This window comes from Ranitomeya imitator, chromosome 4 (assembly GCF_032444005.1).
Source record: "Ranitomeya imitator isolate aRanImi1 chromosome 4, aRanImi1.pri, whole genome shotgun sequence".
Classification (NCBI taxonomy): Eukaryota; Metazoa; Chordata; class Amphibia; order Anura; family Dendrobatidae; genus Ranitomeya; species Ranitomeya imitator.
Window position 1 is genome coordinate 447,649,634 of NC_091285.1, and position 27,415 is coordinate 447,677,048.

The 27,415-nt window shown below is 42.5% G+C and overlaps 1 protein-coding gene across 2 annotated transcripts in view; it reads right to left on the reverse strand.

Annotated features, from left to right (window-relative positions):
• The window catches only part of CSK (C-terminal Src kinase), a 135,522-nt gene that overhangs the window by 48,893 nt on the left and 59,214 nt on the right, over positions 1-27,415 (reverse strand). The window contains exons 2-4 of one of the 2 annotated variants that reach the window (XM_069765707.1): positions 26,680-26,753; positions 25,077-25,190; positions 10,210-10,322 (exon numbers count right to left, since the gene is read on the reverse strand). In XM_069765707.1, the coding sequence (XP_069621808.1) occupies positions 10,210-10,322; positions 25,077-25,190; positions 26,680-26,694 (242 nt within the window). In that variant the 5' untranslated portion in view covers positions 26,695-26,753. Of the gene's footprint in view, positions 1-4,998; positions 5,141-10,209; positions 10,323-25,076; positions 25,191-26,679; positions 26,754-27,415 lie in introns of those variants that run through there. The other variant, XM_069765708.1, reaches the window with a different exon arrangement.

Below are 27,415 nucleotides of genomic sequence, written 5' to 3' on the forward strand. Positions count from 1 at the left end.
AGTCGCTTGGGGTATGTCTCCATCAGTTTTGTACATCGAGAGACTGAAATTCTTGTCCATTCTTCCTTGGCAAACAGCTCGAGCTCAATGAGGTTTGGTGGAGATCGTTTGTGAACAGCAGTTTTCAGCTCTTTCCACAGATTTTCGATTGGATTGAGGTCCGGACTTTGACTTGGCCATTCTAACACCTGGATACGTTTATTTGTGAACCATCCCATTGTAGATTTTGCTTTATGTTTGGGATCATTTTCTTGTTGGAAGACAAATCTCCGTCCCAGTCTCAGGTCTTTTGCAGACTCCAACAGGTTTTCTTCAAGAATGGTCCTGTATTTGGCTCCATCCATCTTCCCATCAATTTTAACCATCTTCCCTGTTCCTGCCGAAGAAAAGCAGGCCCAAACCATGATGCTGCCACCACCATGTTTGACAGTGGGGATGGTGTGTTCAGGGTGATGAGCTGTGTTGCCTTTACACCAAACATATCGTTTGGCATTATTGCCAAAAAGTTTGATTTTGGTTTCATCTGACCAGAGCACCTTCTTCCACATGTTTGTGTCTCCCAGGTGGCTTGTTGCAAACTTTAAACAACACTTTTTATGGATATCTTTGAGAAATGGCTTTCTTTTTACCACTCTTCCATAAAGGCCAGATTTGTGCAGTGTACGACTGATTGTTGTCCTATGGACAGACTGTCCCACCTCAGCTGTAGATCTCTGCAGTTCATCCAGAGTGATCATGGGCCTCTTGGCTGCATCTCTGATCAGTCTTCTCCTTGTTTGAGATGAAAGTTTAGAGGGACGGCTGGGTCTTGGTAGATTTGCAGTGGTATGATTCTCCTTCCATTTCAATATGATCGCTTGCACAGTGCTCCTTGGGATGTTTAACCCCTTTACCCCCAAGGGTGATATGCAAATTAATGATCGGGCCAATTTTTACAATTCTGACCACTGTCTCTTTATGAGGCTATAACTCTGGAATGCTTCAACGGATCCCGGTGATTCTGACAATGTTTTCTCGTGATATATTGTACTTCATGATAGTGGTAACATTTATTTGATATTACCTGCGTTTAGTTGTGAAAAAAACTGAAACTTGGCGAAAATGTCGCAATTTTCCAACTTTGAATTTTCATGCCCTTAAATCACAGAGATGTGTTACACAAAATACTTAATAAGTAACATTTCCCACATGTCTACTTTACATCAGCACAATTTTGGAACCAAATTTTTTTGCTGTTGTTAGGGAGTTATAAGGGTTAAAAATTCACCAGCGATTTCTCATTTTTACAACACCATTTTTTTTAGGGACCACATCACATTTGAAGTCACTTTGAGGGGTCTATATGATAGAAAATACCAAAAAGTGATGCCATTCTAAAAACTGCACCCCTCAAGGTGCTCAAAACCACATTTAAGAAGTTTATTAGGTGCTTCACAGGAATTTTTGGAATGTTAAAAAAAAAAAAAAAAAAAGAACATTTAACTTTTTTTCACAAAAAAATTTCAGATCCTATTGGTTTTATTTTACCAAGGGTAACAGGAGAAATTGGACCCCAAAAGTTGTTGTACAATTTGTACTGAGTACGCAGATACCCCATATGTGGGGGTAAACCACTGTTTGGGCGCATGGCAGAGCTCGGAAGGGAAGGAGCGCCATTTGACTTTGCAAAATTGGCTGGAATTGAGATTAGACGTCATGTCGCGTTTGGAGAGCCCCTGGTGTGCCTAAACATTGAAACCCCCCACAAGTGACCACATTTTGGAAACTAGACCCCTAGGGAACTTATTTAGATGTGTGGTGAGCACTTTGAACCCCCAAGTGCTTCACAGAAGTTTATAATGTAGAGCTGTAAAAATAAAAAATGTATTTATTTTTTTTTTCACAAAAATGATCTTTTTTCCCCCAATTTTTTATTTTCCCAAGGGTAACAGGAGAAATTGGCCGCAAAAGTTGTTGTGCAATTTGTCCTGAGCACGCTGATAGGGGGAACCACAGTTTGGGTGCATGGCAGAGCTCGGAAGGGAAGGAACACCGTTTTGGAATGCAGACTTTGATGGAATGGTCTGCGGGCGTCACGCTGCATTTGCAGAGCCCCTGATGTACCTACACAGTAGAAACCCCCCCACAAGCGACCCCATATTGGAAACTAGACCCCAAATGAACTTATCTTTAACTGTTGTGAGAACTTTGAACCCCCAAGTGTTTCACTACAGTTTGTAACGCAGAGCCGTGAAAATAAAATCTTTTTTTTTTTCCACAAAAATGATTTTTTTAGCCCCCAGTTTTGTATTTTCCCAAGGGTAACAGCAGAAATTGGACAACTTTTCGGGTCCAATTTCTTCTGAGTATGCGGATACCCCATATGTGGGAGAAAACTACTGTTTGGGCACATGTCTGGACTCGGAAGGGAAGAAGTGGCGTTTTGGAATTCCGACTGATGGAATGGTCTGTGGGCGTCAGGTTGCATTTGCAGAGCCTCAGATGTGCCTAAACAGTGGAAACCCCCTAATTCTAACTCCAACCCTAACCCCAACACTACCCTTAACCCTAATCCCAACCCAAACCACACCCGTAACCCCAACTTTAGTCCCAACCCTAACTTTAGCTCCAACCCTAATGGGAAATGGAAATAAATACATTTTTTATTTTATTATTTTTCCCTAACTAAGGCGTTGATAAAGGGGGGTTTAATTTATTATTTATAGCGGGTTTTATAGCGATTTTTATGTTTGGCAGCTGTCACACACTAAAAGATGCTTTTTATTGAAAAAAATAGTTTTTGCGTCACCGCATTTTGAGAGCTATAATTTTTCCATATTTTGGCCCACAGAGTCATGTGAGGTCTTGTTTTTTGCGGGACGAGTTGATGTTTTTATTGGTATCGTTTTCGGGCACATGACTTTTATCGCTTTTTATTCCGATTTTTGTTAGGCAGAATGAACAAAAACCAGCAATTCATGAATTTCTTTTGGGGGCTGTTTATACCGTTCCGCGTTTGGTCAAATTGATAAATCCGTTTTATTCTTCGGGTTAGTACAATTACAGCGATACCTCATTTATATAATTTTTTTATGTTTTGGCGCTTTTATACAATGAAAACTATTATATTAAAAAATAATTATTTTTGCATCGCTTTATTCTGAGGGCTATCACTTTTTTTCACTGATGACGCTGTATGGCAGGGACAAGATGCCGTTTTCAGCGGTACCATGTTTATTTATATCCGTCTTTTTGATTGCGTGTTATTCCATTTTTTGTTCGGCATTGTAAAGCATTGTTTTTTGCCTCTTTTTTAAAAAAATTTTTACGGTGTTCACTGAAGCGAATAACTAGTGGGACAGATTTATAGGTCGGGTTGTTACGGACGCAGCGATACTAAATGTGAACTTTTATTAATTTTTTTTACATGAATATATTTATTGGAACAATATTTATTCATTTTTTTTTCTTTACTTAGGAATTTAAAAAAAAATATTTTTACACAGTGTGATTTTTTAAAAAACTTTTTTACATTGTCCCAGGGTTGGACATCACTGTATAGTGTCAGATCACTGATCTGACACTTTGCACAGCACTGTGTCAGATCAGCGATCTGACATGCAGTGCTGGTGACTTGCCGGCGCCTGTTCTCAGCAGGCGCTCGCAAGCCACCTCCCTGCAGGTCCTGGAAGGACCCCCGCGGCCATCTTGGATTCGAGACCTGCAGGGAGGAGGACAGAGGAGACACTTGGAACGTGATCACATTGCGTTGTTCCGGGGGTCTCAGGGAAGCACACAGGGAGCCCCCTCCCTGCACGATGCTTCCCTATGCCACCGGAACGCTGCGATCATGTTTGATCGCAGTGTTTCGGGGGTTAATGTGCCGGGAGCGGTCCGTGGCCATAGTGCTGGATGTCAGCTGTGATCATCAGCTGACACCTAGCCGCGATCAGCCGCGCTCCCCCGGTGAGAGAAATCTGCGCTTATTTTGCCAAAATTGGTCATGATTAATTTTGAGGTAAAATCTGTATTCAGTGAAGACTCTCCCATTACTGAGATAGGAGATGGCGGCTGCTACTGATGAGTCTATGTAGATGGGAGGCAGGAGCTCTGTCTCTACCGCCTCCTGTCATACATAGACTCATCAGTAGCAGGCGCCATCTCCTATGTAGATGGGAGTCAGGAGCTCTGTCTCTACCGCCTCCCGTCTACTTAGACTTATCAGTAGCAGGCGCCATCTCCTATGTAGATGGGAGTCAGGAGCTCTGTCTCTACTGCCTCCTGTCATACATAGACTCATCAGTAGCAGCCGCCATCTCCTATGTAGATGGGAGGCAGGAGCTCTGTCTCTACCGCCTCCTGTCATACATAGACTCATCAGTAGCAGCCGCCATCTCCTATGTAGATGGGAGTCAGGAGCTCTGTCTCTACCGCCTCCCGTCTACATAGACTCATCAGTAGCAGCCGCCATCTCCTATGTAGATGGGAGTCAGGAGCTCTGTCTCTACCACCTCCTGTCATACATAGACTCATCAGTAGCAGCCGCCATCTCCTATGTAGATGGGAGTCAGGAGCTCTGTCTCTACCGCCTCCTGTCATACATAGACTCATCAGTAGCAGCCGCCATCTCCTATGTAGATGGGAGTCAGGAGCTCTGTCTCTACCGCCTCCTGTCATACATAGACTCATCAGTAGCAGCCGCCATCTCCTATCTCAGTAATGGGAAAGACTGTCTTCTCTAAATTGAGAAGTTTGATAACGAACTATCACATATGGCAAAGAAAAAAGTAGATTTCTCCGATAAGATATATTACAAAGTTACTTATTCTGATGCGTACTATTGATTTATGGGAAAAAATAAAAACAACAGTTACTTCTTAATGTATCAATATCCACATAAGTATCCACTGTAATAGACTACAGGTACAAAAGTGAAGTTTCTTTACAACAACTTGAAATGTGCACAAAACAGAAAATTAACATAAAAAGTGCAGATAATAAAACGGGGTTACCGATTACCTGGACACTGGAATCGCAGAGGAGGATAATGGCATTTTAGACATTGCTGTCGCTCCGGTACACGTATCAAGTAGCAGCACATTAATACAACAACAACAGCGAACGTTCAATACTGCACAAGGAAGTTTACAGGAAAATGCGTATGCAAATTAAGATCAAAGGGCAATAATAAGGTATGATCAGTTGTAAGAAAAAGCAATGACGTGCAAGACAGCAGGTCAAGAAATCAGAGCTGGGATTAGTAAAGAAGCATTCCATTTATCTAATATTCTTTTCTTGATTTTTAAAAGACAACCTGTTATCAGGATTATTCTTCTTAAAATAAAAGTAGGGCCATAATGGTGCTGTTATAATGATTCAAATAATGCCTTCAGTGAAGAAATACGCAGCCTGGAGGTTGTTTAACCATTAGAAGTTTGGGTTTTCTAAGCTTTCTGTGCTTTGTGGCGGGTCTGTGGGTAGGGTCTTCAGTTCTGCCCCTGCCTCTCAAGACAGTAGTTTCTTCCTGTTTAAAGTTCGCCCCAGCACCATCCTAACAGCGATCGGTAGTCTTCAGTAAAATTACGTCAGTGGTGGAGTCCTGAGCCTATGCAATGTGATAGGATTTTGACTAGAACAGAACGGCAGGAATTCAGACGTCAGAATAGGCTGTGTTTTTACTGTGGTGATTCGGCTCATGTTATCTCTGATTGCCCTAAGCGTACTAAGTCTAAGTTCACATTTGCGTTGTGCGCCGCAGCGTCGTCGCCGCAACGCACAACGCAAACAAAAACGCAGCAAAACGCATGCACATGCGGCCCCATGCGGCGCCAATGTTAAAGATAGGGCCGCACGACGCATGCGTTTTTTAAAAGGTCGGCGCCGCACAAAAAATCCAACATGTTGCGTTGCCGCGCCCAGACAGGTGCGCCCTAACGCCGCATGCGGCGTAAAACACAACACAACGCATGCACATGCGGCCCCATGCGGCGCCAATGTTAAAGATAGGGCCGCACGACGCATGCGTTTTGTTGCGGCGGCGACGCTGCGGCGCAGACCGCAAATGTGAACGTACCCTAAGAGAGTCGCTAGGTCTGTTACCATCAGTACTGTACAGCCTAAATTTCTTTTATCTGTGACCCTGATTTGCTCATTATCGTCCTTTTCTGTCATGGCATTTGTGGATTCAGGCGCTGCCCTGAACTTAATGGACTTAGAATTCGCCAGGCGCTGTGGTTTTTCCTTGCAGCCTTTGCAGAGCCCTATTCCTTTGAGGGGCATTGATGCTACTCCATTGGCCAAGGATAAACCTCAGTACTGGACGCAGATGACCATGTACATGGCTCCAGCACATCAGGAAGATTGCCGTTTTCTGGTGTTGCATAACCTGCATGATGTTGTTGTACTGGGTTTTCCATGGTTACAGGAACATAATCCGGTGCTGCATTGGAAAACTATGTCTGTGACTAGTTGGGGTTGTCAAGGGGTACATAGTGACGTTCCTTTGATGTCAATTTCCTCTTCCCTCTCTTGAAGGCAGACTCAGAATTTGGCTCCTCACTGAGCGAAGATCTAAATCTACACATGCGCAGACATTTTACTGACGGCTGCCGAGAGATCAATGTGTGCAAGCGCCACCCGTGGTTAGGCAGGAGCAAAATTTAATACAGGAAGATACTGTCACCAGGGACAGCGGAGGGCTCGGCCAGAACTGAAGACCCTACCCATAGTGACATCCATATGCACAGAAACCTTAGAAAAATATTATCCCCAATGGTTGATCCCTAACCCAAACCAGATAGAAATATATCTATTTTTCCTGTATCAGAAAACTCAAGAAACCAAAAGTTCTAATGATGATTAACCAACCTGCAGATATCTTCACTGAAAGTACCATTTGAATCAGTATAACAGCGCCACTATTTCCATACCTTCATTCTAGCAGGCAATGCACACGGATTTAGCCCTATATAATTAATAAATCTGAAGCAGAAGACCTGAGGATGAGAAAATCTTTATGTGCCTACAATTCTTCAATGATTTTTTCTTGTGTGTGAATTTAGCCTTCTAATTTACTTCTCAGGGATAAATCGGTGAAGGTCAGGTTAATACAGTTGTGGCACACTTCTTAGACCTCCGCTTTGTGACAAGATGCACATTGGTATGACCATAACATGGCCATTATTGAAACCAAAATATCCCTTTAAACAGAATGCATCATTGATCTTTAACCCTTATAAGTCATAACACATTCAATAAGAACTAAAGCTTAGAATCCTGATGCTTAATATTCAAATTATATCAGGTTCAATATTCTTAGTGAAATGTTCCTTGAGATCCCAGTCCAGAGGACCCCTTTACAGGGCCTACTCAATTTGCATGTAGAGGAAAAATTAATGGCAGTGGGCAAAAACTTAGTGGCCTTTTTCAGGGCGCGGCAACATACAAAAAGGTCAACATTTATTCAGACTCAAATATCAGGCATTAGATTAGACTCAAAAATTGGTCAGACCCCAGGGAAGATGGCTAAATGAGGGCTCGTGGATCTCGGTCCATTATTCCTTCTGCATAGTCTTCCAGTGACCTGAGGGAGTGGATTAGACAGAAACTTTTCTTCATACCACCCATCCTTCCTAGTCAGAGGGTATGTCCCTTTTGGTGGTAATGGGGGTGAGACTTTTTTTTTCATTTTAATTTAAGCACTACTAAAGGGGTAAGAAGCTGAGCAGTTTTACATCTCACGACTCCTATACCCAACTATGACATTTGTCAAACTTGACTCAAAAGCGAATTGGCATCTAGAACCATTATTGAATTATTGATCTATGAAGCATGGTTATCGTGAACATATGTACACATACACAGACTTGACATTTAAGAACTTTGCACATCTCAAGTATCTCTTTTTATGAAAGGTGTGGCGTCTCAGCTTTTGGTTAGACTAAGGCCACGTTCACAGTACTAAAGCAAAAAGTGGTATTATAAAACTTAGCTTTTAATAATGCAAATAAATCCATTGAACAGATATTGTCCCGCAGGACTGAAAGTGCAAAACAGTGCAACACCACAAAACAAAACCTCATCTTAACCCCTTAATGACAGAGCCAATTTTGTACTTCATGACCAAGCCAATTTTTACAATTCTGACCAGTGTCACTTTATGTGGTTATAACTCTGGAACGCTTCAACAGATCCCACTGATTCCGAGACTGTATTTTCGTGACATATTGTACTCCATGTTAGTGGTAAAATTTTGTCGATATGACTTAACTTTTGTGCCCTTAAATCAGAGTCATATTGCACAAAATAGATAAATAACATTTCCTATATGTATCCTTTACATCAGCACAATTTTGAAAACAACATTTTTTCTTAGGACGTTGTAAGGGTTAAAATTTGACTGGCGATTTCTCATTTTTCCAAAAAAATTTACAAAACCATTTTTTTTTTTTTTTTAAAGACCACCTCACATTTGAAGTGCGTTTGGAGAATCAATATGACAGAAAATACTCAAAAGTGACACCATTCTAAAAACTGCACCCCTCAAGGTGCTCAAAACCACATACAAGAACTTTATTAACCCTTCAGGTGCTTCACGAGAACTAAAGCAATATGGAAGGAAAAAATGAACATTTTAACTTTTTCACAAATAAATTACTTTAGACCAAAACTTTTTTATTTTCACAAGGTTAACAAGAGAAAATGGACCCCAAAATTTGCTGTGCAATCTCTCCTAAGTACATCCATGCGCCGTATGTGTGGGAAAGCCATTGTTTGGGCGCGTGGCAGGGCTCAGAAGGGAGGGAGCACCGTTTGACTTTTAGAACGCAAAATTGGCTGGAATCAATGGCGTGCACCATGTCGCATTTGGAGACCCCTGATGTACCTAAACAGTGGAAATCCCCCAATTCTAACTCCAACCGTAACCCCAATACACCTCTAACCCTAATCCCAACTATAACCCTAATCACACCCCTAACCCCAACACACCCCCAACCCTAGCCCAAACCCTAACCACAGCCCTAACCCTAGCCCCAACCCTAACCCTAGCCCCAAGCCTAGCCCCAACCCTAACCTCAACCCTAGCTCTAACCCTAGCCCCAACCCTAACCCCAACCGAAAAATGGAAAAAAAATACATTTTTCATTTTATTATTTTTACCTAACTAAGGGGGTGATAAAAGGGGTTTGATCTAACATTTTTTTTTACTTTGATCACTGTGATAGGGTCTATCACAGTGATCAAAATGAACCAATAGGAAAAATCTACTGTTGCAGGATGCCTGCGGGCAGATTTCGGCAGGCACACTGCGCATGTGCCTGCCATTTTCTTTCTGGAAGAAGACGCTGAGGGCCGGGGGACAAAGCCGGAAGGTCCAAGGGCATGGGGTATGGGGAAAGGGGGGGGGGGCTCAGGGACCCCGTTTCTCTCTCCTCTGGTATCCTAGATCATATCAGAGGAGAGGGAAATAACTGGGAAATCTGCCTTTTTTTTTGCGGTCACTGTTAAGTGATTAACGGTGATCGCAACTGTGGGAACAGTAAAAACCGACCCGAATCATGTTCTCTGGGGTTTCAGCTACCTCCGGTAGCCGAGACCCCGGAGATTTTCCAACGCTGTATCCTTATTTCTCAGCGCCGTTAAAAAACAGCACTGATGTATAAGTACCCTTAACTGCCACCGTTAAAAGACGTATCGGCAGTCGTTAAGGGGTTAAACATATAATATGTCACTAGCACTGACCAAAAAATAGGACTGTGGATCCTGGCAGTATAAAACTAGCAACAAAAATGTAAAATTGTTTACCTGAAGTATAACACCAAAGCTGCAGGTTAATAGCATTTGGGGACATGACAGGTTCTCTTTAAAGGTCCAAAACTCTACGCTAATCAATTCTTAACGTATAACATGGTTGGAGCTCTGTTTTTATGATACAGAGCTGCAAGTCCCAAAGTAAGACCTAGATATAAATAACGTTTTGACACTAGTTTGAGCCTACTGCATCGTGTAAAAATGATACATCATTATTTCTGATTTCTTTCTGTCCCAATGAGCAGAGACAGAATTATATACCACAGGAACATTTACCGATGTGGTGCGTGGTGATAATGAACATATGATAGTCCACTTAATGACTTAGAAACAGTACAGATTACTATGTATTATAGCACAAGAATTATTGTCAGTATATTGCTACTAGAAGTATACAGGTAGTATGCTAGATATACTTACGGCATTAGACTAAGCTTTGTCCCAGATTTCACGCCTTGTCTCTTCTGTACATAGTTGGCGGGTATAAAGCCAACTTGGCCACCTTTATTCTTTGCTTTATACCAGTTAGGATCCTGCATGAAAATATACACAAATAATAAAATCATAGTAAATCTACCCCAGGTCATAAATCTGTAAACACTAACCAATCAATAACTTGAAAATTACAATTCCATCTGAGTGGAACAACAGTGTTTTTTTTCACTTGAATGTAAAAGGTGAAGGCTACAGCCAAATCAGCAGCTAGCGGTGATGTGGCACGGTTTACATCAGGAGGCCGAGGTGGGTCATGTGGCTCAGAGCAAAGGAGCGGAGCTGGTACAGGAGGAAAGTGTAGATTTTCTTTATTTTAGCACCCTGAGGACATTAATAAGGGGTTATCAAATAGTGGACAACCCTTTTAAATAGTTAAGAAGCTGCACCAGGATCACTATTGTTAGAATGCCAGCCAGCACCAGCAATGTAGCGTTCTGAGTAGTGATGAGTGAATGTGCTTGGACAAGGTTTTATCCAAACATACTCAGGCGCTAGCAGAGTATCTGGGTCATGCTCGAATAATATGTTAGAATCCCCGCGGCTGCATGTCTTGTGGTTGTTAAGACTGTCAAACAGAGGCGAGACATGCAGCCGTGGGGATTCTAACATATTATTCGAGCATGACCCAGATACTCAGCTAGCGCCTTATCCGAGCATGTTCGCTCATCACTAGTTCTGAGCAATGTTCTCCCTGGAAACCCATTTATTTTACTTGCTGTTTTTAATTATTTTTTTTTAAATTTATATCATACACTGCCCCCTTATGGTATTAAAAGACCACTGGGAGAGAATATTAACATATTAGTATATTCTTTTTATTACAGATGCTCCCTGTAACTGTGGCTGGTATATTCACCCTGGTTACAGGGGAAATTCAGCTTCCTGCCTGCATAGGCTGCTTGTCTCTCGCTACACACAGTGATCCACAAGATCTATGAGTCCGGAGGAGGAAGCGCCACCCGTTATTGTGTCCTTCGCTGAGTAAACAGCGATCAAAAAGGCAGAAATGGTAATAAATAAACTTTGCTTTCTCTGACAAATGGTTCCCTGATGGAGCAACTGCAAAATCTTATGCAAGAAGCTTACTCTGCATTGACCTTTTAGAACATCACTGCAGCGTAAAGTGAGGACCACCCAAACATTTAAAGTCTATGGGTGGTCCAGAAATCATTAATCCCAATCTGTTCTTTGTTTATAATGGTATGATAACCTTATGAAATAAAAAAAGAAAAGGTTCAGTTCACAATTACTGTTCAGTGAGCGATACATTAAAAATAAAAATGTAAGCAATTCACTCATTTATCAATGATCGCATCTTATATTCCGACAGAAGATTGAAAGTTTACCGAGAATACATCTACCAATGTAACCATTCATCTAAAAGTGGTTTCAATTGGTAGAAGCATGAGAGAAGGAAAGACAAGCAATCGCCAGTACAAAAACATGTGATTACTGTACCACAAATGTATGCCTTGTGATCTTTAACCAACGCTTTGTATTGTCCATCAGCACTCTTTTTAATCTATCTGCCCATGTTAAAAAAAAACTTTAGTAAACTTTGCAGCTGTCTGTTGGTATCTAGAAATTGCTGCCCAAGACCATGATTTACAACATCATCTACCTTAATATAGCCCACGTACAACCCTTCATGGGAGTGGCGTTTCCTAATGGCAATGGTCTCAGCAGAATAATGAACCCTGCTCACTGCAGAACTAGCCCTGGAACGGTTTGAGAAACAAGACACCATGACTTGATTTCCAAATTCCGTAGACAGAACAGCTTAATCAAACGGGACTATGAAGGCTGCAGCTCATCGGCGTCGGGAGACACAGCGCAGACATCACTGGAACTGCGCCAATCCAGGAGGAAAGTAAAAGTTTATATTGTACTGTAGCATATAATGAGGCGTTGACCAGTAATGGACCACCCCTTTAACACCTTAGTGACCAAGCCAAATTTTACAATTTTGACCAGTGTCACTTTATGTGATAACTCAAGAGCTTCAACATATCCCACTGATTCCGAGAAAATTTTTTCGTAACGTATTGTACTTCATGTTCGTGGTAACATTTATTCGATATGACTAGCATTTATGAAAAAAATAGAATTTTGGCGAAAATTTTTCAATTTTTAAACTTCATTTTTGTGCCATTAAATAATAGCGTTAAGTTACACAAAATAGTTACGGTAATTAACGTTTTCCACATGTCTGCTTTTCATCAGCATAATTTTGGAAATATCAATTTCTTGTTAGCTTTAAAGGTTAAACGTTGACCAGCGATTTCTCATTTCTCCAACAAAATTTACAAAACCATTTTGTTTTAGGGACCGCATCACATTTGAAGTGGCTTTGAGGGGCCTATATGACAGAAAATACCCAAAAGTGACACCATTCTAAAAATGGCACCCCCTCAAGGTGTTCAAAACCACATTTCAGAAGTTTGTTAACCCTTTCACGACAACTGAAGCAACGTGGAAGGAAAAAAAATTAACATTTCCCTTTTTTCACCAAAAATTTACTTTAGACCCAAACTTTTTTTTTATTTTAAAAAGGATAACAAGAGAAAATTAACCACAAGATTTGTTGTGCAATTCCTCCTGAGTATGCCAATACCCCATATGTGGGGGAAAACCACTGTTTAGGTGCACAGAAGGGCTTGGAAAGAAAGGAGCACCGTTTAGCTGGAATAGAGAGTGGGCGCCATGTCCCATTTGGAGAGCCCCTTATGTGCCTAAAAAGTGGAAATGTCCCACAAGTGACACCATTTTGGAAACCACAACCCTCAAGGATTTTATCCAGGTGTATAGTGAACATTTTGAACCCACAGGTACGACACAGAATTTGATAAAATAAGGATGTCATACTGAATATCATTAGTGTTGAGTGCAAGTGCTCGTTACTCCAGTTTGCATCGGGTGCTCGGGTAGACATCAAATATTGCGTGTGCGCAAGTGACATGCTCGAGTCCCTGCCCCGCAGGTTAGCCACCCAAAAAAAACATGTGAGGATCCGCAATACTCCGTGCACCCGATGCAAACTCGAGTAGCAAGCACTTAACCTCAACACTAACCATCATATCGTTCATTTTTTTTTCTTTCGAAAAAACCTCAATTCTAATTCCAACCACAACACAACCCAAAACCCAACCCTAACTGTAAAGAATGGGAACAAATTTTAATTTTTTTTTATAATTTTCATCTAACTAATGGGGTGACAAAAGGGGATTTAATTTACAATTTTATTTTTTTATTTTTATTTTGGTCACTGTGATAGACCCTTTCACAGTGATCAAAATGAACCAATAGGTCTCCGTGGGCACACTGCGCAGGCGCCCGCCATTATTTCCAAGAAAGATGACGTGGAGGGCCGGGGACAGAGCAGGAGGGCCCAGGGATGGCACGTAGGTATCGGGTGGGCTCGGGGTCCCCATTTCTCTCTTCACTGATATGTTAGATTATATCAGAAGGGAGAGAAATGAATTTTAAATTCTGACTTTTTTTGTGATCAACGTTATTCGGTGAATAACTGCAATCACATGACAGGGGGTGTGAAAAACGGCCCTAATTACGTTCTCCAGACACCAGAGCTTTTCCGACGCTGGGGGGCGCTATAACCTTATTTCTTGGTGCCGTTAAAAAGTGGCACTTAGGAATAAGTACCCCTAACTGCCGCCGTTAAATGGCTGATCAGCAGTCTTTAAGCGGTTAAAGATGTGCACTTAAAATTAACAGCTCCCATAGAAGAAAACGACAGAATCTTGAGAGTTTTCTTCTATCACCTAATGTATGTTATAATAGCGACCTTTAATAAGAAATGCACAGACTTTTTGAAGTCAAGCTGAATATTACACGAGTCTCTATATACAGCCATATTACAACCTGACACTAGGATCCAACACTCGTGTACGAAACGCAAACCCAGCACAAGGTTTCCTGGTACAGCGCACACTATCTCAGGTTGTACTTTAGAGACATCAGCCTTCATATTAGTAACAAGGAAGTGACATGGGAAAATCCCAACACAGAGACTTGTCACTAACAATACGCCACTTGTATGAAGTATAGAACCTTGTGTTCAGTTCTCAAACAACCAGAAATACTAATTATACAAAAGAAAGAGGGTGGTTCTCCAGCAAAGACAAATCCAATTAAAAGTGAAAAACCTTCTTTATTAAAGCAGTAAACAAAGTAATAAACGAGAAGACACAAAAGAGAATAGTAAAACCAAAAACACTCAGTTTGAAAAAATGTTGCAGTAATCCGCAAGTGCTAGTAAAAGATGTAAAAAACAGGGTATTTTGTTGATATACGTTTTTTGCAAAAAATGTATACTAAGCTGCTCTACCAATCTTCACGGTATACCCTTATCAGAGCAGAAATAAACGAATACATAAATGAAACAACTAATAATGAGTAAAATGCCAGTAAAATAAAAAAAAAACAAAAAAAAACAAATATTTTTATAAAAATAGTATATGCAGTTTAAAAATCCAGTACGATTACTTAAATAAATATATAAAGGTCAGAGAGGCCCAGCGCCTGCGCACTGCAGTACAAAGTACGCCTGCGCCGCAGCGTGAAGACCAGAAGAGGACGTCATGGAATGAAGATAGGAGGCGCCGGAGCGGACCTGAGACGCCCATGGGACCGGACCGCAGCGGGACCGCCCCTGGGTGAGTATAATCTAACCTCTTTTTCTCCTCTTTCAGGTTACATCGAGGGCTTATCTACAGCATTACAGAATGCTGTAGATAAGCCCCTGATGACGGTGAGCGTACCTCACCATCGATTTTGGGGGTGACAGGTTCCCTTTTAAGGGTATGTGCACATGTTGCAGATTTCCTGCTGATCCGCACGGAAAACGCAGCGGATTAAAAGAAGGACCATGTCAATTCTTTGTGCGGATCTGCAGCGTTTCTGCACCCATTCCATAATAGAAATCCCTGGGGGTAAAAAAAAAACCTGAAATCCGCAACAAAAATGCACAAAAAACGCGCCGAATTTGACCTGTGTTTTCTGCCAAGGAATCCGCACAGAAAATTCCACAGGCAAATCCGCAACGTGTGCACATACCCTAAGGCCGTGTTTCTCAACTCTTCAGGACTTTTCAGTCCTCAAGACCCCACAACAGGTCATGTTTTCAGGATTTCCTTAGTACTGCACAGGTGATAATTTCATCACCTGCTCAAGCATTAATTCCATCGCCTATGCAATACTAAGGAAATCCTGAAAACATGACCTGTTATGGGGTCTTGAGGACTGGAGTTGAGAAACACTGCCCTAAGGCTTCCAGCTGAAAATGAGTTGGCTCTATATAGCGGATAAGTTGAGGGAATTTTTGGAAAATTTGGTTCGGATTACGATCGTCAGCGAATATTGGTTTTGCAATATTTCCCGAACGTCATTGGAGTCAATGGGAGTATAAATTACTGAATATGTTTGGAACCGATCACCACATAAATTTGGCACAAATAAGGTAACAATATGGCAAATTCAGATTTGGTGACCAAATCCGAACATATTCGCTCAACTCCAATTGCGGACTTTCATGGTGACCAGCGGTTGTACATTTTTTTATTACTTTAATAGGTTTTTTTTTCACTTTTAATTGGATTTATCTAATCTGGAGAACCACCCTCTTTCATTTGTATGCGGTTATAACGTCCCAGACTGGCACTGTGCGATGATCACTAACCAGCGTGCATCTGAATGTGGTGAGCTAACTTTCCTTGTCGCATATACGGGGGGACCTCTGTTATCAGAAATACTAATTGTGATGCCATTAACATCGTATGCCAGGATCTTTTTAAAAGGTTCACATTTTTTTCATGGTTTTATAAAAATATTTTCATGACTTACATTATCCCCACTGAAACCAAGTGAATTAAAAAAAGTGACAGGACATGTCCTAGAAATTAGAAAGGCTGTATGCAACACACGACCTATCCATAAGGTCTGATACCCGGCACCCCCAGGTTAACTATTATCTGGTCCAGCAGTGGTCAGATATAAACATTGTATGGAGCAGGAACAGTGTGGCTCTGTACCTTTAATGGACACTTGCATGGGCGATCTGCAGCACCAGAGAGATCACTATACAATCTACACAGCTGCCGGGCCACAGAGCCATTTATATTCTTCTGCCACCAGAGCAGATATCAGCTGATCAGTAGGAGTGTACGGGTGAGGTCATCAATATGTCAAATATGAAAAACCCCTTTAAGCAGCTTTGAGGAAGTGGTGTGAGTAAGTTTCAAAACAAACAATCTATTCATTACAATAATAACTTGCACGCATCTCTGATGAGTAAACAGACGTACAATTAGAGTATGTAGGTGACCATGGTTAGTGATGTCCAAGATATCTATTCTAAGGGTGCACTTACACAGCACAATTAATGTGAACAAGCATTCCTAACACTCGTCTCATAGTAATCCTGCAGAGTAAACAGGCTGCCGATCACCAGATGAACAAGTATTGTGTATGTTTGACATGTCAAATGATTCATCTTTTAGCTAGCTCAAAAGATCACCCATTTTAGAGCCACAACAGTACCTGCGCTGCAGAGAACAGCGGCAGCCTATACACACTGAGCGATCTGTTACCAACCGGCCTAGTGAGCATCTGTATCGAGGTCTCCCGATATGAACAGTCTATTAACCCCTTCATGACCCAGCCTATTTTGACCTTAAAGACCTTGCCGTTTTTTGCAATTCTGACCAGTGTTTCTTTATGAGGTAATAACTCAGGAACGCTTCAACGGATCCTAGCGGTTCTGAGATTGTTTTTTCGTGACATATTGGGCTTCATGTTAGTGGTAAATTTAGGTCAATAAATTCTGCATTTATTTGTGATAAAAACGGAAATTTGGTGAAAATTTTGAAAATTTCGCAATTTTCACATTTTGAATTTTTATTCTGTTAAACCAGAGAGTTATGTGACACAAAATAGTTAATAAATAACATTTCCCACATGTCTACTTTACATCAGCACAATTTTGGAAACAACATTTTTTTTTGCTAGGAAGTTATAAGGGTTAAAATTTGACCAGCGATTTCTCATTTTTACAATGAAATTTACAAAACCATTTTTTTTTAGGGACCACCTCACATTTGAAGTCAGTTTGAGGGGTCTATATGGCTGAAAATACCCAAAAGTGACACCATTCTAAAAACTGCACCCCTCAAGGTGCACAAAACCACATTCAAGAAGTTTATTAACCCTTCAGGTGCTTCACAGCAGCAGAAGCAACATGGAAGGAAAAAAATAACATTTAACTTTTTAGTCACAAAAATGATCTTTTAGCAACAATTTTTCTTTATTTTCCCAATGGTAAAAGGAGAAACTGAACCACGAAACTTGTTGTCAAATTTGTCCTGACTACGCCGACACCTCATATGTGGGGGTAAACCACTGTTTGGGCGCACGGCAGGGCTTGGAAGGGAAGGAGCGCCATTTGACTTTTTGAATGAAAAATTGGCTCCACTCTTTAGCGGACACCATGTCACGTTTGGAGAGCCCCCGTGTGCCTAAAAATTGGAGCTCCCCCACAAGTGACCCCATTTTGGAAACTAGACGCCCCAAGGAGCTTATCTAGATGCATAGTGAGCACTTTGAACCCCCAGGTGCTTCACAAATTGATCCGTAAAAATGAAAAAGTGCTTTTTTTTCACAAAAAAAATTCTTTTCGCCTCAATTATTTCATTTTCACATGGGCAACAGGATAAAATGGATCCTAAAATTTGTTGGGCAATTTCTCCTGAGTACACCAATACCTCATATGTGGGGGTAAACCACTGTTTGGGCACACGGCAGGGCTCGGAAGGGAAGGCGCGCCATTTGACTTTTTGAATGGAAAATTAGCTCCAATTGTTAGCGGACACCATGTCGCGTTTGGAGAGCCCCTGTGTGCCTAAACATTGGAGCTCCCCCACAAGTGACCCCATTTTGAAAACTAGACCCCCTAAGGAACTTATCTAGATGCATATTGAGCACTTTAAACCCCCAGGTGCTTCACAGAAGTTTATAACGCAGAGCCATGAAAATAAAAAATAATTTTTCTTTCCTCAAAAATGATTTTTTAGCCTGGAATTTCCTATTTTGCCAAGGGTAATAGGAGAAATTGGACCCCAAATGTTGTTGTCCAGTTTGTCCTGAGTACGCTGATACCCCATATGTGGGGGTAAACCACTGTTTGGGCGCACGGCAGGGCTTGGAAGGGAAGGCACGCCATTTGGCTTTTTAAATGGAAAATTAGCTCCAATCATTAGCGGACACCATGTCACGTTTGGAGAGCCCCTGTGTGCCTAAACATTGGAGATCCCCCACAAATGACCCCATTTTGGAAACTAGACCCCCAAAGGAACTAATCTAGATGTGTGGTGAGGACTTTGAACCCCCAAGTGCTTCACAGAAGTTTAGAACGCAGAGCCATGAAAATAAAATAAAAAAATTATTTTCTCAAAAATGATCTTTTAGCCTGCAATTTTTTATTTTCCCAAGGGTAAAAGGAGAAATTTGACCCCAAAAGTCCAGTTTCTCCTGAGTACGCTGATACCCCATGTGTGGGGGTAAACCACTGTTTGGGCACACGTCGGGGCTCAGAAGGGAAGTAGTGACTTTTGAAATGCAGACTTTTATGGAATGGTCTGCGGGCGTCACGTTGCGTTTGCAGAGCCCCTGGTGTGCCTAAACAGTAGAAACCCCCAACAAGTGACCCCATTTTGGAAACTAGACCCCGAAAGGAACTTATCTAGATGTGTGGTGAGCACTTTGAACCCCCAAGTGCTTCACAGAAGTTTATAACGCAGAGCCGTGAAAATAATAAATACGTTTTCTTTCCTCAAAAATAATTATTTAGCCCAGAATTTTTTATTTTCCCAAGGGTTACAGGAGAAATTGGACCCCAGTAATTGTTGCGAAGTTTGTCCTGAGTATGCTGGTACCCCATATGTGGGGGTTAACCACTGTTTGGGCGAACGTCGGGGCTCGGAAGGGAGGGAGCACCATTTGACTTTTTGAATACAAGATTGGCTGGAATCAATGGTGGCGCCATGTTGCGTTTGGAGACCCCTGATGTGCCTAAACAGTGGAAACCCCTCAATTCTAACTCCAACACTAACCCCAACACACCCCTAACCCTAATCCCAACTGTAGCCATAACCCTAATCACAACCCTAACCACAACCCTAATTCCAACCCTAACCCTAAGGCTATGTGCCCACGTTGCGGATTCGTGTGAGATTTTTCAGCATCATGTTTGAAAAATCCGCGGGTAAAAGGCACTGCGTTTTACCTGTGGATTTACCGCGGATTTCCAGTGTTTTTTGTGCGGATTTCACCTGTGGATTCCTATTGAGGAACAGGCGTAAAACGCTGTGGAATCCGCACAAAGAATTGACATGCTGCGGAAAATACAACGCAGCGTTTCCGCGTGGTATTTTCCGCACCATGGGCACAGCGGATTTGGTTTTCCATAGGTTTACATGGTACTGTAAACCTGATGGAACACTGCAGCGAATCCGCAGCCAAATCCGCACCGTGTGCACATAGCCTAATTCTAAAGGTATGTGCACACGCTGCGGAAAACGCTGCGGATCCGCAGCAGTTTCCCATGAGTTTACAGTTCAATGTAAACCTATGGGAAACAAAAATCGCTGTACACATGCTGCAGAAAAACTGCACGGAAACGCAGCGGTGTACATTCCGCAGCATGTCACTTCTTTCTGCGGATTCTGCAGCGGTTTTACAACTGCTCCAATAGAAAATCGCAGTTGTAAAACTGCAGTGAAATGCGCAGAAAAACCGCGGTAAATCCGCCATAAATCCGCAGCGGTTTAGCACTGCGAGCGGAAAAATCCGCAGAGGACCAGAATACGTGTGCACATACCGAAACCCTAACCCTATTCTAACCTTAGTGGAAAAAAAAATTTCTTTATTTTATTATTGTCCCTACCTATGGGGGTGACATAGGGGAGGGGGGTCATTTACTATTTCTTTTTATTTTGACCACTGTGATAGGTTATATCACAGTGATCAAAATGTACTTTGGAACGAATCTGCCAGCAGGCAGATTCGGCGGGCGCACTGCGCATGCACCTGCCATTTTGGAAGATGGCGGCGCCCACGGAGAAGACGGACGGACCCCGGGAGGATCGGTAAGTATGATGGGGTGGGGGGGAGCACGGGGTGGGGAGGGGGGATCGGAGCATTGGGGGGTGGATCGGAGCGCGGGGGGGGGGGATCGGAGCACGGGGGATCGGAGCACGGGGGGGGGGGGGAATCGAAGCACGGGGGGGTGGATCGGAGCACGGGGGTGGATCGGAGCAGGGGGGGGTGGATCGGAGTGCAGGGGGGTTGGATCGGAGCAAGGGGGGTGATTAGAGCACGGGGGAGCGGACAAGAGCACGGGGGGAGCGGACAAGAGCACGGGGGGAGCGGAGCACAGGACGGAGCGGTGCATAGGACGGATCGGAGGACTGGGGGGGCGATCGGTGGGGTGGGGGCACATCAGTGTTTCCAGCCATGGCCGATGATATTGCAGCATCGGCCATGGCTGGATTGTAATATTTCACCAGTTTTAATAGGTGAAATATTACAAATCGCTCTTATTGGCAGTTTCACTTTCAACAGCCAATCAGAGCGATCGTAGCCACAGGGGGGTGAAGCCACCCCCCCTGGGCTGTACTACCACTCCCCCTGTCCCTGCAGATCGGGTGAAATTGGAGATAACCCTTTCACCGGATCTGCAGGGACGCGATCTTTCCATGACGCCACATAGGCGTCATGGGTCGGATTGGCACCGACTTTCATGACGCCTACGTGGCGTCAAAGGTCGGGAAGGGGTTAATGACCACTTACCAGCAAACTATTGATGAAAGTTCATTTAGGCTAAGTGCACACGTTGCAGAATTGCCGCAGAAATTTCAGCTGCAATTCCGCAACTCCTGCAGCAGGTACGTCGCATGCGGAATTGGCATGTGTATTCCCGCTAAACACTAGCGTTTTGCAAGTGTAATTAGCTTGCAGAATGATAGCCTTTACCAAGCGATCTGTAGCATCGCTTGGAAAACTGATTGACAGGTTGGTCACACTTGTCAAACAGTTTTTGACAAGTGTGACCAACTTTTTACTACTATGCAGCATCAATAATAAAAAGATCTAATGTTAAAAAAATAAAAAAAGGTTATTCTCACCTTCCGACGGCCCCAATCTCCTCAGCACTGAGAGGCGGGAGGACTCTGGGTGCCATCAGAAGGTGAGTATATCACTATTTTTTATTTTAATTCTTTTTTCTTTTTTTCTTTTTTTAACAGTTATATGGTGCCCAGTCCGTGGAGGAAAGTCTCCTCTCCTCCACCCTGGGTAACATCTGCACATGATCCGCTTACTTCCCGCATGGTGTGCACAGCCTTATGCGGGAAGTAAGCGGATCAATGCATTCCTATGTGTGCGGTATGCCCGCGATTCCGCAAATTAATGAACATGCTGCATTTTTTTCTGGAATGCGTTTACGCTCAGGAAATAAACGCAACATGTGCATACAAAACGTGGATTGTATTCTTTTAATAGAATGCTTAATGTGAGCGTTTTTTTTTCTCGGTTTTAAAAAAAAAACACAAAAAATCCGGAATGGCCGCGGGATGCCGCGCGTGCGCACAAGGCCAAACAGTTTGCATCTCGGCTTTGGGAAAATGGCCGCCGCGATCTCTTGTGCGCACGCACGGCATCCCGCGGCCATTTTCCTGAAGCCCCGTGCAGCAGAGCACTCCATCTGCGCACGCGCGGCACCAGGAAGATGGCCGCCCCCACCGATGACAGGGGGTGATAGCACAGATCGCGCGCTGCTTGTTCACGTGCCCACAGTGGATTAGTCACTTCAACATGCGCACACCACTACGCCACCAACGTAAAGCTGAGGAAGAAATAGCGCTGTGAACACGCCCACCCGACCTGACCAGCCTGATTGACAGGCGAAAACGGCGACTTTGGTAATGTATTTTGCAGCATAGGTGGGGAATCAGGGTACACTACATACACTATAGTAACGCACAGCGCAGGCCCTATTTAACAGTATTTATATCTCAATCTGAAAAAACGGGGTGACAGGTTCCCTTTAATCGTTGTCCAAGGAATGTTCTGTAACACTGACTGCACTTGGTCACACAAATCATCAAAATCTGCTGCTGGCAGCTCCCATTACAATTGCAGACCAATGATGTCCAGGATGTGTTCAATGGGAGACAAGTCTGAAGAAGCTGCAGGCCACGGTAGCATGTTTAGACCACGTAAGTTGCTGACAATAACACAAGTAACAAGCGGCCTGGCTAGTAGTGTTGAAAAATGACATCTGGGTTAGTTTCATGCTCTTTCGTGAAGGCTTATTCATGGAGTTGCCCACGTTGTCTTCAGACCAATCTTCAGCTATATTAATATCAAAAACAAGTGCTGAAGATAGACCTCCATTACTACCTCCATTGCTACCTCCATTGCCATCTTGCTCTGTGCAATGTTCGCCTTTGACAGCAGTGGCATGAGGTTAATGAAACCAGAGCTGTGGAGTCGGTGTCCATTTTGGTGGACTTGGTATAAAATGGACCGACTTGGACTACTAAAATATATAAATTGGGTACAGTAGTACATCACAGGATGTGTTGTAAATGTTTTCATAAGAATTTGGGAAAACTATGAAAGGTCCTATAAATGTCTCTTCCGTTCCTGATCTAAGGATCTCAGCTTTTAGTTGAGATGAAACTGTGCTGCACTGAGGCAGTGATGTGGGGTTGGAGTTGGAAGTCATTGAAATTGAGGAGTCAAGAGTCGGTTGTTTGGCTTACCGACTCCACAGCCCTAATAATAATAATAATAATAATCTTTATTTTTATATAGCGCTAACATATTCCGCAGCGCTTTACATTTTTGCACATATCATCACTGTCCCAGTGGGGCTCACAATCTAAATTCCCTATCAGTATATCTTGGGACACCCTTCTAGCTGGACATCTGGCTCGTACCCGAACGTCATGCAAACGCCTTGGGATTGTGTAGGCACAGTTTGACGTTTTAGGCTTAGTATGTGTCGTCCAATTTCACTTGCAGTACAGAATTAATCACTACCAACCATTCTTCGAACCTGATGAAACCACGTGGACAGCACCATGAAGAGGCCTTCACAAAAGAACATCACATCGGTCCAGCTCCTGGCATTGTGGTATGCAGTAGAATAAATGTTAGGTGGCCAAACTACTCTATTCCTCATTCCACGTACATTAACATCTCTATGTTACACTGACTTTGTCGTGAACCAGCGGTACATCCACTCTCCAAAGTTCCCAAGAGCAGTTATTTTCTGTAAGGCTGGGTTCACATTACGTTAGTGGCGTCCGTTAGACGGACTACGTTACACCGCGGCATAAACGCGGTGTAACGTAGTCCGCTAACACCGCCATTGAGTCCAATGTCGGACGCATCGCTAGCGCACGCCCACAATGGGCATGGGCTAGCGATGTGCAATCATTGAGTGACGGACCCAGAGACGCGGGCTGCAGCGTTTCTGGGTCCGTCACTGCTAGCGCAGATAGAGCTAGCAGATGCTCTATCTGCGCTAGAGCGATGGAGAATGTCGGCACTTGCGTCAGCAGCCCGTTCACGTATGTGTTGAAGGGGCTGCTGTTTAATGCAATGTGAACCCGGCCTTACACAAAAATGCCACGCTGTATGCTGCTTGTGCTTCCTGTGTGGCTTAAGCGTGCTACCATGGCCTGCAGAGTCTCCGGACTGGTCTCCTATAGAGCACATCCGGGACATCACTGGTTGGCAATTACACAGAATCCTGCCAGGATCAGATCTTGATGATTTCCATGCCCAAATGCATTCAGAGTGACAACAATCCTCAGACAACAATTTATTCAACTCAATGATAAATTAAGATGGTTTGAAAACGTTGTTTCCATTTATTTATTTTTTAAATATATCATTAACATATCTATTGATCTTGTGATTGGAATAATTCCATGACTTATCGTTCTTGGTGTTGCAATTTCAATGTTGAGGAGCATACATGTATTATAACATCTTCTACTTTATGAAGTGTCGCCTGCTTGTTCATGTAGCTTCCTCACAGACTGCACAACTCTCCTTTTCTCAAAATGGCTGCTGACGAAGGGTCAGGTTATGGTATCTATCCATCAGCTTCTCCTTATTGAAAAACATTTCACATAGGGAGGTGGAAAACACTGGTCTCTGTTGGGTGAAAGGGTATTTATGGCCATGTATGTTGTGTGCACTGTGCACTCTCACAGTGCATATGCTATATATGATCACATAATGAGATGTGTACAAAGTCTATATAAAAAATTACAGGGAAAAACTAACTGCTTCAGGAAACCCTATAAAACCTTAGATTGACTACATTCCAAGTTTCAAGACCTCTTGGTTATGCCATGTAAACAGACTGTTATATAGGCTGACCATTCACAGAACACAATAATTATAAAACCTAACAGACGTGTACAGTCTAAGTAAAAGTAGTACTTGTTTTGTGTTTTCTATTAGATTCTTAACTTTGTCATTTCCATTGCTCCTAGAACAGTTTTTGTGAAAAACCAACAATACATCTAAAAACTGTGTATTTTTATTTGTCATTTTCTCTCTACGTTATTATTGTTTCCTCAATTCACTTAACAGGAAACAAGAAACAAAAACACTTTGATAAACACAGTAGTACCAATAAGTGCAGGTCTAAGGATATAGATATAGTACATCAGGAAAAGATCTATGGGAACTCATTTTACCCTGGTCACAGCCACAATTGTCAAGACTTCTCCTTTCGTAAATGGAAGATCCTGGTCTGTTCTCCTCTGGAAATCATAGTTTGCGACACATTCTGTACCAGCTTGCCAGGGCGTCTATGGATGCAAGGAAGAGTTTTAATAAAATATTCCTAACTTAAAATTGACAATACTGTAGCTAATATTTATTGTACAAGATCAGTAACCCAAGGATACTTGGTAGTACATGCAGTCTGATGTGTGTGACCCAGTTTAACGTTACAAAGTTGGAGGGAGATGTATGCTTAAAAAAATAAATAATTATATTTTTTTTAAAAATCAAGGAAGATAAATAAATGTAAAAAAGTTTTTCCAATCTACTCATAAAATGCAGTAACACAATTGTTAATTACCGGTACTTTTTTATTTTATTTTTTTTTTTAAACACTCAAGTCAACTTAACCAAAGTGTAAAAAGAGTTTTCCAGACAAGAATAAAGACTCCGTAACTGACTGGAATAACATGAAGCGTCATGACCTGGACGAGCAGTCTGCAAAGGAAATACTAATAGAGTATTCAGCTGGAGAACCCTTTTAAAGAGATTATCTCCTTTTCAAAATTGTATTATACTATAGGGATGCGGAGATGTAAATTAACAGATGGACTGATAACTCAACATCCCTGGGGTCCAGCGATGCTGCCCAAACACGGTTCCCATACTTGACTGGCTGCAGTGTTGCAGACGACTGTCACGCCTGCAGCCTTTATAAGTGCTGCGGCCAATCACTAGGCTCAGCAGACTGTGTAGTCTACATCAGCAGGAGCAATGAGCCCAGTGATTGGCTTCTGCGGTTACTAGCACTGTATACGTGATGTAACTGCTGGGTTCACAATGCGTTGAACCCGTCCGTTAGACTACGTTACACCGCGGCATACCGTGGTGTAACGTAGTCCGCTAGCGCCACCATTGAATCTAATGTCGGACGCATCGCTAGCGCACGACCACAATGGGCGATGTGCCGTCATTAAGTGACGGACCCTGAGACGTGGGCTGCAGCGTTTCCGGGTCCGTCACTGCTAGCGCTGATAGAGCTAGCAGATGCTCTATCTGCGCTAGCGCTCTGCATATACCGGCACTTGAGTTGACAGCAGCTTGTTGGCGTATGTTGAACAGGCCGCTCTTTAACGCACTGTGAACAAATCAAAGACCACGGCAAAGGTAGAAAGGCAGCACTAAACCCAGGGCTGTGGAGTCGGTAAGCCAAACCTCCGACTCAGACTCCTCAATTTCCATAACTCCGAATCCACCAAAATGGGCCCCAACGCCGACTCCACAGCCCTGACTAAACCCCAGGACGGTGAGTAACAGTTGCATTTGAAATTTTAGATCTCTCCAACCTTATGGTACAATAAAAGTTTTGAAAGGGACAACCCTTTGGGGGAAAATGTAAGGAGAGCATTTTTGTTTTAATCCAGGTCTTTAATTAAAGGCAATGAACTTGTCACTTGCAAATCCTTCTTTCCAGGTAAAAGGGCTGTATAGTCCAAATCTTCTACTAGGAGTCAAAAAAAAATGTACATAGCTGTAGAATAGAAAAAAAAAACAACAAAAAACTCAAAGACTTACCTGCACCACAGACATCTTGGGAGCAGTCTTTGTAAAGGAGACTCAGAGTGATGGTATTCTGCAGACAATCAGACCTAAGAATAAAGAAAGAATAAAAATTACCGTATGTAACAGAAAAGGTATTTAGAGAGTTAATTTATAGATGCTGATGGCAACAATAGCTTAAAAATAATTACGCATGTATAACTTTGGAAAGGAGGGGCACAGAAGAAAGAAAAAAATAATCCAGAGTCAAAGGAACAGCGGCAACTGAAGAAGGAACTAATTACGGTATTTATTTTATTTTTTTAATTTTAAACAGCGATAAAGGAAAAAAGGTCCTCTTTTTAAACCATAAATTTTTTTATTGAAGTTTGCATATATGATACAGGAAAAGAAGAAACTTTAGTATTATCATATAGTACATTGCATCATAACAAGGGGGTAACAGTCCTTCATTTATGTTCTGATAACTGGCAATAAACTTAAGACGAGTCATATCAAAGGACGAGTGTAACAGCGACAAAAACACACACAAAATGGGTGACAAGGGTTAAGGGAGGGGGAAGGGAAGGGGGACCCGAGAAAAGGTTATAATGAATCCATGCCCATTTGGGTAATTTTAATCAGAAGCCTGAGGACTACGGTTAGATAGTCGAGATACTGGAATAGCGAAAGGGGTGTGGCTGGCGTATTCCGCCCAGGGGAGCCAAGTAAGTTCAAATCTCTCTACTTTGTCAGTGAGTATAACATATTT